At 37.5% G+C, this 14,743-nt stretch overlaps 1 protein-coding gene across 4 annotated transcripts in view; it reads left to right on the forward strand.

Annotated features, from left to right (window-relative positions):
- Nucleotides 1-1,512: 1,512 nt before the first annotated feature.
- Nucleotides 1,513-14,743, forward strand: part of CENPE (centromere protein E) — a 79,165-nt gene continuing 65,934 nt past the window's right edge. For all 4 annotated transcript variants that reach the window (XM_042984097.1, XM_015537024.2, XM_042984098.1 and 1 more), the window contains exons 1-11: nt 1,513-1,631; nt 3,394-3,485; nt 5,829-5,918; nt 6,036-6,154; nt 7,324-7,443; nt 7,843-7,924; nt 8,072-8,139; nt 8,212-8,277; nt 12,474-12,525; nt 14,028-14,115; nt 14,467-14,596. In XM_042984097.1, the coding sequence (XP_042840031.1) occupies nt 1,576-1,631; nt 3,394-3,485; nt 5,829-5,918; nt 6,036-6,154; nt 7,324-7,443; nt 7,843-7,924; nt 8,072-8,139; nt 8,212-8,277; nt 12,474-12,525; nt 14,028-14,115; nt 14,467-14,596 (963 nt within the window). In that variant the 5' untranslated portion in view covers nt 1,513-1,575. The remainder of the gene's footprint in view (nt 1,632-3,393; nt 3,486-5,828; nt 5,919-6,035; nt 6,155-7,323; nt 7,444-7,842; nt 7,925-8,071; nt 8,140-8,211; nt 8,278-12,473; nt 12,526-14,027; nt 14,116-14,466; nt 14,597-14,743) is intronic.

Genomic DNA, 14,743 nt, shown 5'->3' on the forward strand with positions numbered 1-14,743 from the left:
AAAGATTTAAAAAAAATAAAAAATAAAAAAAAGAGTAACCTATACTAGCTCACAGCTGAATGTTCAAACTCATTCTTATTTACTGTTTTTTTCCATTAACTAGTTTTTCCAAGTTTAACAACTAGATATTTGCATGGTTAAAATATTATTAATTATAAAATATTATACAGTGGAAGGTAGATCTACTATCTAACTCATCCTCCCTCTCTAAGGAAATTAGGTATATTCTGTGTATCTTTCCAGAAATTATGTATGCATATCTAGACACATAAATATCCTTTGAAAATATCATAGAGGATCATATTGTGTACACAATTCCACACCTTGGGTTTCTATCAGTTAATGAAACACCTTGAACAGCTTTCTAAAGTACATATTAAGAGCTATATCATTCTTTTTACCAGCTACATAGCATTTCATTTTATTGATAATATTCCATCCATTTAACTAGTCTCAGATTTATTATTTATTGGCACTTAATGTGTTTTCAGCCATTTGCTATTGTAAGCAATCCTGCAACCCATATACATATATCCTTGCACAGTCCTTCAAATACATGTATAAATTAATTCTTAAAAGCAGAATTGCCTGTAAAAAGGGCATGAATATCTTCCACTTTTTATTGATATTGCCAAATTTACTCCCAAAACAGTTTTATTACATCACTAGAATTTTCTACTCCTCTAAATAATAAATTACTAGTAACTGCCGGTCATATTTTTGGTGAGGGAAAGGGAATAATTCCTGAAGCTCCTTAAACCAACCAAAGGGAATGAAATCACTCTTAAAGAAAATGTTAACACTTTACTATGATACATATTTTTTAAAAAGAAAATAGCACTATTTCCAGGAAAGAATTATTTAGAATTACTTTCCCACTCTTGCTAATAAATGTTCACCGTATTACTCAAAGAGTTTTTCCAGTGTTCAACAATTCTCTTTCCAAAACAGCTCCTCTTAGGAACTCACAGCCATTGGAAATAGGAGTTTAAAGAAAAAGGAAAATGTAAAATGTAAAACTCAGAGTTTCTAAAGAGCACAATAAGATTCTTACGTTTCGGGGCAGCGAAGTGACTTTCAATTCTTGTCTTTTAAGGTATTTTTAATTTTAAAAAGCTGTTAGGAGATTCTTAATTCTGTTGGTGGATTTAAAGGTCTTAACTCTTTGTGAAAAAAAAAAAAATTATCTGCCTTATTTTCCTACACACGGCAAACTCTTTAGGGGTGAGGTTTGTAAACAGCTGTCTGCATTTCAGTGACTTTTAGCAGATAATAGTTCTCTCCGCTGCAGCCAAAACACGCTCGCCTCCTGCTTCCTGCATCTCCTCTCTGTGACTCCCTACCCTACTCTCTTCCAGATCCTTTATTACCCCCTCCACCTTTTACCCGTGGACGCGCCGCCGGCCTCGCGCCCCCCGCGCCGAGCGCAGTGGAACAACCCATGACGTCACGAGGCCGCGGCTCAATCAGACGCGGAGTTTGGGAAATTTTAAACTCAAAGGCGGGGCGGCCGGTGCTCTCAGAAGAAGGGACGCTGAACAACTGTGCCAGTTCCCTGGGATCTAGCCTGGCAGGATGGCGGAGGAAGGGGCTGTCGCGGTGTGTGTGCGGGTCCGGCCGCTCAACAGCAGGTAGGTGGGCCAGACCGAGACCGGGTCCCAGCTGCGGCCTCTGGCGCGGGCCTGAGCCCCAGAGTGAGTCCTCGCTGCTCCTTCCTGCTGCCTGGTATCTCGGCCTCTTACCCGCTTTGTGCCACGGTGTCCTTATCTGGTAGTGACCAAGAGGAAGGATCGGAAGATCTATAAGACAATTTCCAGCTGTAGGAGTCTTTTAGATGTTAACTCAGGCTCGCCAACGTTAAAGACCTCAACGCCAGCCCTGCACTGCCTCTCCCCGTATGCTCTTCCCCACCCCACCCCACCCCACTCCTTAAAGGAAGTCGTATCGGAAAGGTTTTTATTTGTACTCATCTGTCATTTTGCACTTAACTGCCTCTCCCTTATTACTGTGTACTTCTTGAGAGCAAGGACTAGTCTGTCTTGTTGCATTGTATTCAAAGGCACTCAAGACTTCAGTCAATGACTGAATTCAACATTCAGAACGTTGAATGGCTGATATTTATCAATACTGATTTTTTTTTTTTTTAGTACAGTGTACTCTACTACACAGACACTACCATCCTTGCCCCTGTGGATCTACATTCTAGTGGGCACACAGAAAATAAAGTAAAAAATACAGAATGTTAAGTTAACATAATGTTACAGGAGTCATGCTACAGAGAAAAAAAGAAGGGGGGGAAATGAAGTCTTTGCTTCTCTCTGATCTGTGGCCCTCACTCCAGAATACTAACATATTTTGTGTTTGAGAAATATTTGTTAAATATCACTAAGTGTTAATAAATGAGGAATTTACTATTTTTAAATATCTCATTACTTAGTGCATTAGAAGACCATTATGTTACAATCACAATATTTAATTTCTTATTTTTGAAAGGGACTGATATGCAGTCAGAACTGATATGCAGTTAGGCATGTATAGGAACTTAGAGCAAGATGACGTTGAAGAGAGAAATAAACATGTTCCAGATCTAGTATGCCATGTTAAGAATTTCAGATGTTTTTTAAAAGTTGTGAGCAAGAGTGACATAATCAGAGTTGCATTTTGAATGTATCTTTTCAGCAACCAGTACTAGGTAGGAGGGTAGAAATGAAGAACTTCACCAGGAAACTCCCATGAGAAGGCAGGAGTTAAAAGTCTTGGCCCACTTAAAAGTCTTGGCCCCTCAAAGGCAGATTTTCCATGTTTCTCATATATAGTATAAGTCAATACTACTATTTTTTTTTAAGTTTACTTATTTTGAAAAAGAGAGAGAGAGAGAGCAGGAGGAGCAGAGACAGAGGGAAAGAGAAAGAATCCCAGGCAGGCTCCATATCAACAGCCCAGAGCCTAACATGGGGCTCAAACTCACAAAACATGAGATCATGGCCTGAGCCGAAACCAAGAGTCCGACACTTAACTGACTGAGCCACCCAGGTTCCCCAATACTATCTTTTAAAATATTCTTCAGAAGAGGCACCTGGGTGGCTCAGTCAGATAAGCGTCGGACTCCAGATCAGGTCATGATCTTACAGTTGGTGAGTTTGGGGCTCACGTCAAGCTTTGTGACAGCTCAGAGCCTGGAGCCTGCTTGGGATTCTGTCTCCTTCTCTCTCCACCCGTCCCCTGCTTACACTCTTGTCTCTCCCTCTCAAAAATAAACATTTAAAAATAAATAAATTTATTTATTAACTAAAATAAAATATTTTTCAGAAGACAGAATCTTTTAAATTATCTGTCATATGACATGAATTCCATGACCAGTTTTACTAAAATGCAGTGTTTTTATTCTTTCAGAGAAGAAGCTCTTGGAGGAGATACCCAAATTTACTGGAAAACTGACAATAATGCTATTTATCAAGTTGATGGCAGTAAATCCTTCAATTTTGGTAAGCTTATAATAGCATCAAAAGTTAATATATTATCCTTTTCCTATTAGGACTACAAAAGGCTTATCCATAATACTGGATTTGTCATTAAAGATCAGACGAGGCCTTGTGTAAACTGCGTTAGTAAAAACTCAAAAATTGTTCATCTATCATGTATGATAAATAAGATAATAAATTGCTATTTAAAATGCAGTTATGTGTGGAACCTGAGAAACTTAACAGAAGACCATGGGGGAACGGAAGCTGAAAAAAATAGTTACAGAGAAGGAGGGAGGCAAACCATAAGAGACTCTTAAATACAGAGAACAAACTGAGGGTTGATGGGGGAAGGGAAAATGGGTGATGGGCTGATGGGCATTGAGGAGGGCACTTGTTGGGATGAGCACTGGGTGTTGTATGTAAGCAGTGAACCACGGGAATCTACCCCAAAACCAAGAGCACACTATATGTTAGGCAATTTGACAATAAATTATATTTTTAAAAATGCAGTTATAGTCATAGTGCCTTAAGGTTGAAACTAACATTTTTTCCTCTTATTCATTAGTGTATTTGTGGCCTAAAACCCCATAAGCCTAAAATATGTTGCTTGATATCGAGTCATCTTTAAGATCTTTGATTTTAGTATATACTTTCCACAATTATTTTTAAGAAAATTCTTTAAAGAATAAATAGTGAAGATATTCCTTCTTTGTCTGCTAAAATACAGCAAAGACCTACCCCTGCTTTTGTGGAACTTCTCATATGATGAGAGAGAGACTTTAAACAAGTAATTACATTTGTGACAGCATAAGCTTTGTGAGATTTATAGTGGGACAGAACTAGTCTAGGTTTCTAAAATGGTACCACCAACACTGGGGCAGAGGGTCATGGAGGCCCTGAACGTTGACTCAGCTGATTTGTATATTGATTTAATATGGGTCTACTGCTGACACTGTGCCAGATACAGTGTTGAGCATGTCATATTTATTAACTCATTTAATCCTCATAACAAGCTTATGTGGTAGGTACTATACAGTAGGTGCCTTTCCATTTCAGAGTAACTGAAATAAGCCTAGAGTCCCACAGCTAGCAAATGGAAGAGTCAGACTCACTAGCATGCTGTCATTTAGGCACCTCAGGGCAACAGTGAGGCCCTCTCAACAACTCTGGGAGTAAGAATGGTTAGGATGTTGAACTAGCATTAAGCTAGAAAGCCATCATAAAAGGTTTTGGAGCAAAGATGTAAAGAAGAGAAAACAATTTCTGGTAAAGGACTTGTTTTAGAGTATTCACATAATTTTTAAAAAGGTAGTACAATAAATGCCAGAGATTATAAAACCAAGAGAGAGGGATGCACAAGCATTCAGACTCATGATCTATGGGTTCTCTGTAGCCATGTATGCCCATCGTGGATTTGGACTTATCCACTTATCTAAAGCAAATGGCATTAAGATTTGAATTATCCTGCCATCTGTCCTTGCTCTGATATCATAACCCCTAAGCAGCCTTCAGATGGCACTTTGATTTTCCATAGAGCTCTGCCAACAGGGCAAATGTGTTGTCGTGATGCAAACCATGTGATCACTGAATTTCTCATTGCACGTGGATGCATTGCCCTCCTGATTTAGAAATGCATTTCTTGTGAGCTTTTTAATATGAGGCTACCATTGAAAGAGTAGTCCATTTTTAATGTGCTAATTATGCTAACAAAATTAGCAGAGAACCACATCCTAGACTAGTGAATTCATCAGTACAAATGTACTCTAAACCCAGCCTCCTTTAGCAGCCAGCCAACTGGTCATTCCTTGTAACATTTCAGCTTTGTTAGGTCTCTTCTTCCATATGTGTGCATTTCTTATTTTAGTTTGAGCTAGGTCTTCTTGCTAAGTATGTTATAAACCTTAAAATTTCTCAGTAGTAATAGTTCATATTTCCTAAGTATTGACTATAGGTTCACAATAATTCTATGAGGAAGAGAATTCATATCCATTTTACAGATTGGGTAATTGAGGCACAAAGGCATCAACTACCTTGCCCGAAGTCACGCAGCTTATAAACGGTGGAACCAGATTTGCAGAGTCTGATTCGATAACCCTGTATTCAGCCACTGTGCCCTGCTGACTCTCAAAAGCACATAGAATAGCTGAGAAGTCTGACTTGTATTTTTTCTGTGTGAGGACCAACACATCTTACCTTATAGAGAAATATTTTTTCAGAGGACCAATAAGGTGAAGAGAATATTGTGTCTTAAATATTTTATCTTATCATATCCTGACCATTTTATTTCTTTGGACAGCTACTAAGAATGAAAACAAAGTTGGTTTGTTTGATTTAACTTCTGTGTATGTGTTTTTTTCTTTTTAGATCGCGTCTTTCATAGTAATGAAACTACTAAAAATGTGTATGAAGAAATAGCAGTACCAATCATAGATTCTGCCATACAAGGCTACAATGGTTTGTATTCATTGTAGAAATATTTTGGTATTGGTTCTTTGTTCAAGTATTGATAGTTTCACATCTTACAGATTCATTTTTAATCTTTGCATGTGTGTGTGTGTTTTGTTTTTACAGGTACCATATTTGCCTATGGGCAGACTGCTTCAGGAAAAACATATACCATGATGGGTTCAGAGGATTATTTGGGAGTAATACCCAGGGCAATTCATGACATTTTCCAAAAAATTAAAAAGGTAAATAACTTAGGTAAATTTCTGGTACATAAAGGGAAAAGTAGTAATAGTAGGATGAAAACCTTAATATATTTTCTTATAATGATGAAAGGAAGTAGATTTACAGTTATCTCTTAATTAGCCATGGGTAAAGAAGGCATAACAGATTCATTTTTTTCCCCACAAACTTACTATGTAGAGCTTAAAGTTCTTTCATTCTTTTCCTTGAATCCTGAAACAGTAATAATCACACCAAAAAGTGGGTGTTGAGAAACAGGAAAATCTTACCAGAATGGTTAGCTCCTCGTTGTCTTTGTTTAACTACCAGTGATTTTTTTTTTAATGTTTATTTATTTATTTTGAGACAGGGAATGAATGTGCGCAAGTGAGGGTAGGAGCAAAGAAAGAGAGAGAATCCCAAGCAGGCTCCACACTGTTAGGACAGAGCCTGACAAGGGGCTCGATCTCATGAACTGTGAGCCGAAATCAAGAGTCAGATGCCCACCGACTGAGCCACCCAGGCTCCCTGCTACCAGTGCTTATAAAGGAACAGAGAGGGGTGCCTGGGTGGCTCAGTCAGTTAAGCGTCCAAGTTTGCTTCAGGTCATGATCTCATGGTTGGTGGGTTCTACCCCTGCATCTGGCTATGTGCTGACAGCTCAGAGCCTGGAGCCTGCTTCATATTCTGTCTTCCTCTCACTCTCTGCCCCTCCCCTGTTCATGCTTTCTCTCAAAAATAAATAGACGTTAAAGAAAAATTTTTTTAATAAAAAAAAAACAAAAAAACAGAAAAGTAGATGTAGAAAAAAGACAAGGAAAGCAGAAGGCCAGAATAAGCAACTTAGTTAATTAAGAGCTGGTTTTAGGTTTGTTTTTTCATTACTATTTTAATGATTTTTAATGTTCTTATTTGAACATCCATTGGTAGGTTTTATTTTGAGTTCAGAGAGTTGGACCAGGCACTCTCCTCTTCTAATTCTTTGATACTATACTTTTCATTATTACTGAAACATATTTTTGTATTTTTGTGTTTATTGTGGATATGAAACGACATGAGGTTTTGTTTGTTGTTTGCTTTACAAAGATAATTTCTCAGAATGTTTTAATATTTAATATTAGCACATAAGTATTCAGTATTAGGTTTTCATAAATGGATGACCTCTGATGTTTTACATATTTTTTTCTGCTAGTTTCCTGACAGAGAATTTCTCTTACGCGTGTCTTACATGGAGATATACAATGAAACCATTACAGACTTACTCTGTGACACTCAAAAAATGAAGCCTTTAATAATTCGGGAAGACTTCAATGTGAGTAACAGAGTTAGTGTGGTTCTAAAAATAGTCTTGCTTATTGGGATTCATGTTCTTGAACATTTACCTTTAGTTTCTGTATTTTTTAAACTGTCTCCTATTTGTATGGTTTATTTTTTTGTTTCTTAAGTGTTTATAGAGATAGCATATGAGCAACATGTATCGTTTTTAAACACTGACAGCCGTGATATTTTGGTGTAAGTGCCCCCTAAAAAAGAGCAAAATGGAAGTATCAGGTTAGAATTTGGTACAGAAATAAATTGTACATATCATAGTTTACTTGTTATTTTCATCCATTTTCCATTTGTAACTTCTGCATGTGAATTTTATACTAGCTCACACCTTCTTGTGAGATGCAACTTTTTAGTGACTTCTCTATTCTTAACCTTGTTTCAGAGGAATGTATATGTGGCTGATCTCACAGAGGAAGTTGTTTATACATCAGAAATGGCTTTGAAGTGGATCACAAAAGGAGAGAGTAAGACTTTATACTGTATTTTTCCAAAACACTTGTAAAAACTATTCAGTTGAATAGGCTTTAAATCACACTTTTCACTCTAAAAAAAAGTCAGTATTTTTCTTTGATTTTAATATACCCACCTGAAACATGACTCCCTTTTTACAGAGAACAGACATTATGGAATTACGAAAATGAATCAAAGAAGCAGTCGTTCTCATACCATTTTTAGGATGGTAGGTAACTCTCTGTTTGGCCTTTCCAATTAGAAATGCACTGATTTTTTACAAGTTGTCTTTTCTGTCTAGATTTTGGAAAGTAGAGAGAAAGGGGAACCTTCCAATTGTGATGGATCCGTCAAGGTGTCCCATTTGGTGAGTATTGATGGACCATGATACCGTACCACATGGGCCAAACCATAATTTAGTTTGGCTGCTGGATGTTTGGTTTTATAAGAACTGTTAACTGAACTAAACAGGCAAAAACATCTATAAATTGGTAGTTTAGTCTCATCTATAAACATAAGATTACAAGCTGAAACATCGGACGAATTCAGAGGGCCTTTCTTCCTGTTATGTTATTGCTGTTGTCTCCTAAAATTTAGAGCGAAGCACTTTTCCTAACCAGAGTTCTTGGGGAAGAGTTTTTCCGTACACATTTAAGAGTATATTCTTGCAACGGGGGTGGGGGCGATTTGGTATTGTTGTTGCTGTTGTTTTGTCTCAGCCAAAAGAATTGAGACTCGTGAGATCAACAAAAACCTAACTGGGATGGTTAAAAAGTAAATCACATTATTCAAGTTCATTCTTAAATAAAATAAGGAAATGTTTTTTTTTTTTTTTTTTTTTTTTTTTTAAACGTTTATTTATTTTTGAGACAGAGCATGAACGGGGGAGGGTCAGAGAGAGAGGGAGACACAGAATCTGAAACAGGCTCCAGGCTCCGAGCTGTCAGCACAGAGCCCGACGCGGGGCTCGAACTCACGGACCAAGAGATCATGACCTGCCAAAGTCGGCCGCTTAACTGACTGAGCCACCCAGGCGCCCCAGAAAGTGTTTTATATTATAAACATTGTGTTTACGACTGTAAATCCCTTGAAGGGAAGAAAGACATTTATTCATCTTGATAGCCCCAACACAGTATACGTAGTTTATATTGAGTACTTGTTTGCTGAATAGTGAATATAAGCATGATGTAAACATTTCTTTTTTCTACATAAGTAAGCCACCATTTCCTTCTTGTTGCACTGAAGAAGTTCTCTTTTTTTTGTGCTTGCTTCCTGTTCCTTGCCAATATTGCTTTATTTCTGTCTTCAGGGTCTAAATTTCTTAGCTTCATGTAGGATATGATTTAAGATTATTCTTGAAAACTTCAGGGAAAAAAAATAAAAAATCTCTAATTATTCACTTACAGATTTGAAAAATCAGAGTCTTAATAAATTCTAATTCTTGTTCACCTCAGTTATTTTACCGTACCAATATAAAATTTATTTTAGTAGATGGTCTTGCTTTAATTTAACAACAAAACACAAAACCTAACTTCTGTTTTGTTTTCTAAACCCAATCTGTGATACTTCACTACAATTTTAACTTTTAATAATTTCTTTAATACTCTCGACATGTTCAGTAATCAATTTGATGACTTTTTTATATAATTTGACACTCTATCATCTAGGGAATATAGATACCATCTGGGGCGCCTGGGTGGCTCAGTCGGTTAAGCGGCCGACTTCGGCTCAGGTCATGATCTCTCGGTCCGTGAGTTCGAGCTCCGCGTCGGGCTCTGTGCTGACAGCTCGGAGCCTGGAGCCTGTTTCAGATTCTGTGTCTCCCTCTCTCTGACCCTCCCCTGTTCATGCTCTGTATCTCACTGTCTCAAAAATAAATAAAATGTTAAAAAAAAATTAAAAAAAAAAATATAGATACCATCTGGTCCAACCCTTCAGCCTTTCTACTTATTGTAAGTGTCTTCTTGGAAAGAAGTCTTCCTCAAAAGATCATTTTCTGGCTCTGTTTTGTTTTGTTTTGTTTTGTTCTGTTTTGTTTTTTTAGCGTCTTCTGATCTTTCTGGTTCATAATATCCAGGTCCTTTTGGCTCTGCTTCTTCTCTGTTCCCTTTGTGGGAATTCTTTCTCCTACTCTACTGTCTAAAACATAGGAGTGTTCTGCTGTCGCCTTTCTTGCTTCCTGCGTCTGCCCTCAGACATTCTGTTTCTATATTGATGACAGTCAAGTATTTTATCTAGAGTCTCTGAGCTCTAATTCATGTCTTTATAAAGATGATTATAATTGTGTGTCTCACTGTTACTTCAAACTTCAGTGTGTCTAAAACAAAATTAATTTCTTTCTATCATTCTGAATATTCCTTTTTTCCAGTAGTACCAACATTATCCTGATCACCTAGGTTAGACCCGAGCCAGTTCCGACTCATCTTTTTCAGCCTTCCCCTTTTTGTGTCCATTCATCAGCATTTCTTATTCAACATTCCCATGGGCATCACATTCATTTAGGTCCTCATCTCCTGACCTGGCCTCTATGACTCTAGTCTTCCTTTCTGTGGTCTGCTGGCAGATTTCTAATGTTACTAAGTACTGCTTTTGTTATGTTGCATCCTTTGGCAAATTCTGGCCACTCTCAACCAACCTAATTTGATTTCCCTCTACTCCACGTGAGCCCTCTCTCAGATAGATTGGTGCCTCTTTGTGTCTTTGAACACCGATATTTGTTCCCATTTTTATTCCTCAATTCATGCTGCCTTCATCACTACTTTGCCCCTTTATTATTTATCTAGGTCTTCTGTAATAGATGCTACACCAGAAAGATTAGACTGAGTATTTTAGAGAAAGTAGTGTCTGAGATAGGACATAATTAAAGCAGGAGTGCATAATTACTGCCCATCCGTGAAAGTCTCTGACTTTGTTTTAATGCATTGAGAATATTTGCTGAGACTGCATCATGTTCTGAGCATAGTACCAGGCTCTGAGATTAGAAGAATAAGGAACACATCCTTCCATCACTTACTGTTTCCCATGCTACCTTACTAGTCCAAGCCGCCATTCACCTCTTGCTCAGATTCCTACAGGAGCCTAATGGGCTCCCTGCTGCCACTCTTGCCTCTCTCCAGTCCTTCCCCACCCACCCTTTTCACTCTTCTCTGCCAAAATGTCTGTCACTGTCTTGCTTAAACCGTTTCCCATCACATTTAGAAAATCCACAGTTCTTGCTCTTGCTTACCATGCCCCATTCCATCTGACCCCTACCCACTTCTCTGACCCAGTCTTGTCCCAACTCCACTTCACCAACTCTGTTGTCCTTCCTATTTTTTGAACACACCAAACTCATTTCTGCTTTGTGACTGGGTATACTAGCTGTTCTTTCTATCTGGAGTATGGCTCCCTTAGGCTTTGCATGGCTGGGCCCCTCTTCTCTGTCTTTCCAGATTCTAGCTTAATGGGAGGACTTCCCTGCCATCAAGTCCAAAGAACCTATTCTGTACCTTCCTCTTTCCCCTTCCAGCACTCTATTTAAATTATCTCTAATGAGGCACCTGGGTGGCTCAGTCCCTTGAGCATCCAACTCTTGATCTCAACTCAGGTCATAATCTCACAGTTCGTGGGTTCAAGCCCTACTTCGGGCTCTGTACTGACAGCACAGAGCCTGCTTGGGATCCTCTCTCTGTCCCTCTCTCGCTCTCTCTCAAAATAAATAAATAAAACAACAAAAAATTATCTGCCATGATGCATTTCTTATCTTTTTCTTGCTTCTCACCAACTTTCTCCTCTCCCCAGCCTGCCCCATGTAGAATAAAAGCTCAATGAGAGCAGAGAACTTACATGTCTGATTCACTGCCATATCCCTAGTACCTAACAAACTGCCTGGAGCATGACAGGCAGTCACTTGTTGTCAACAATATTTGTGAAATGAAGGAGAGGCCCATGCTTTTAAAGATGCTACAGTGTAGGCAGAAACACAAATGACTAGCTCAACACAGTAAGTGCTGAAGAGTAAGTTGTATCTTTGAAGACCCTTGGGTACACATTTGAAAGAGCAGATCAAGGTGTGGGAGAGGAAGGATAAAGATGGCAAAGTTTCCCTAAGAAGGTAACAGTTGTCTTTGGTCCTGAGTAAAGAATAGGGACAGTCTAGAAAATTAGAACTAACTAAACAAAGGGAATGGCAAAAGATAGCTCTTGGAAGCATAGAAGTACATGAAGCATTTAGGGCATAGTGAGTAGGTCAGCTAGAATTCAGAGTGAGTAATGTGTGGATTTAAAGCTGGAGGAACACAAGTGCCAGATTGTAAAGAATTATATTCACCATGGTAAGGTTTTGAACTTTGTGTAGTAAATAGAGAAACTATTCTGACAACATTATGGAGGCTATATTATAAGGCCGGAACAAAGTATGCACATCAGTTTGACCCAAAAATGGGAAGGCCCTAACCGGTGGAGCGAGAGACCAGCATACGGATGGGGTATGCTGATAAACCATGTGTTAAAATTGTTCCTTCAGTCATTGGGATTTTATTTCAAGTTACCCTTCCTAAAGTTTCATTTTCATCTGTCTTACAGAATTTGGTTGATCTTGCAGGCAGTGAAAGAGCTGCTCAAACAGGCGCTGAAGGTAATGGAAACTCGTAAATGTTTTGGCCTAAGTGTTATCTTGTTCTTTTACAGAATAAAGAAGTGCTACCTTGCATTTTAGAAACTAATAAAGATAGTAAGTTTGTGACAAGACTCTTTAATGTAAAAAGCAGCTTCCATATCTAGCAAATTATCTATTTGGGGCTACTATAGCATCAATTAAAAAGCTAAAACTATGCAGTTGGTAGGATTGTATAGCTACAAAGCTGAAAGTACCGTGAAAACCATCTAAATTTTCATAATTAGTAAGGAAATTCAGGAAGGTAGTCAGGTACAAAATTAATATACGATATTAATAACTCCTAATACAAACAACAACCAGTTAGAATATTTAGTGTACAAAAAGACTCCATTTACAATAATGACTTAAAAGATCTAATATCTAGGAAAAAAACTCAACGCAAATTACACAAGGCCAAAATAAAGAAAACTTTAAAACAGACCTAAAGGATGTAATCAAATACTTAAACAAATGGAAAAGCATACTTAGATAGGAAGTTTCAAGATCATGAAGATGTCAAACCTTTCTATGTTTATTTCCTACAGCCTGACACAGAGACACTCCTCTGAGCATGGTCTCTATTCACCAAACCAGTGGATCCTCCAATCTGTAAACAAGAAATAAATGCTTGTTGTTTTAGCTGGCTTGTTACAGCAATAGCTGAAAAATGCATCTGTAAAATAACAGCTGTTCAAAACTATTTGTTGTAGTACCTTTTATATATGTGGTATATTGAAAACGTACATGACCCTCAACAAGGTGCTGAGGAAATAAATTTCGATACATCCATATAATGGAATTTTATGCTATAAAAGGATAAAAACACCAGTGTTTACTGATATGATATATTGCCAAGTGAAAAAAAAACAAAGTGCAAATTAGCATATATAGTGTGCTACTCTTTGTGTAAAAAAGAAATAAACATATATGAACTTGAATTTCTAAAAATCTCTACAAGAGTCAACTAAGAAAAGTGATTTTCTGGTAGGGGGACAGGAACTGGTTGAGTGGAGCATAGGAGAAAGAGAGAGCTTTCTCAGTGTACTTTTTTGGGGGGGTATATGACTCATGAGAGCATATTAGTTTAAAAGTAAGAACTTTGTTGTGCACCTAATAGGAATTAATTTGGTTGTAAGTCTATAGTTGCCTATATTTGGAGGTTTGGAAAAAATAGATTTGAACTGAGGAATTAGGCTCTTGGGGGAAATGAACTTTACTTTCCTCTAATTTTTTTTTCTTAGCCATCATTTTCTTTTTGCTCTTTCTCTGAGGTGATGACCTTTCTGATTCACTTACTAGGTAGGAGGAACAGGGAAAGAGCTCAACCAGTGGTATTAAAGGTGGACTCAGATCTAATCCAAAGCACAGACTTTATCATCTAACCCTTTAATTTCTAGTTTCTCTTACAATTTATTGATAAATGAGTTAATCATCTAATACAGAGGTTAGTTTTCATTTTTATGTTTGCTTAATAAATGCAGGTGTGCGACTCAAGGAAGGCTGTAATATAAATCGCAGTTTATTTATTTTGGGACAAGTGATCAAGAAACTTAGCGATGGACAAGTTGGGTAAGTTTATTCCATTGTACATTTACCTATTAATGCTTACATTTTTCATTAGGTTGAGAATTTTAATAATTCAGTGACACTCCAACGTACTGATTTCTTCAATATGTTCAAAAGCTTTTGCGATTCTGTGAGCATGCTTAGCTTCTTAAATATATGACTACAACTTCCTAAATTTGCTTTCTATTTTAAATATTTTTTACTGAGTAGTTTTGACCTGCCTCATGTAACCTATAAAGAATTAATTTTTAAATTGTAGCTAATTTAAGGTTCTGCATTAAAAACCAACCACTTTTGTTAAATAAAAATTCTTACTGGTTTTTTTTTTTTTCCCCAAACTCCTTTCTCACTAAGTGGTTTCATAAATTACCGAGACAGTAAATTAACACGAATTCTCCAGAATTCTTTGGGAGGAAATGCAAAAACACGTATTATCTGCACAATTACTCCAGTGTCTTTTGATGAAACCCTTACTACTCTACAGGTAAGTTTGATTTTTATTTCAATATTCAGGCCGGGGGGGGAGAGGGGGGGGGAAGTGTGGGAGTGGGGAATCATCTTTAAGAAGAAAAAATTACCCACTAACAGGGTTTGTTTTTTTTTTAATGACACACTATATCTATTACGATAA

This window comes from Panthera tigris, chromosome B1, assembly GCF_018350195.1.
Source record: "Panthera tigris isolate Pti1 chromosome B1, P.tigris_Pti1_mat1.1, whole genome shotgun sequence".
Classification (NCBI taxonomy): Eukaryota; Metazoa; Chordata; class Mammalia; order Carnivora; family Felidae; genus Panthera; species Panthera tigris.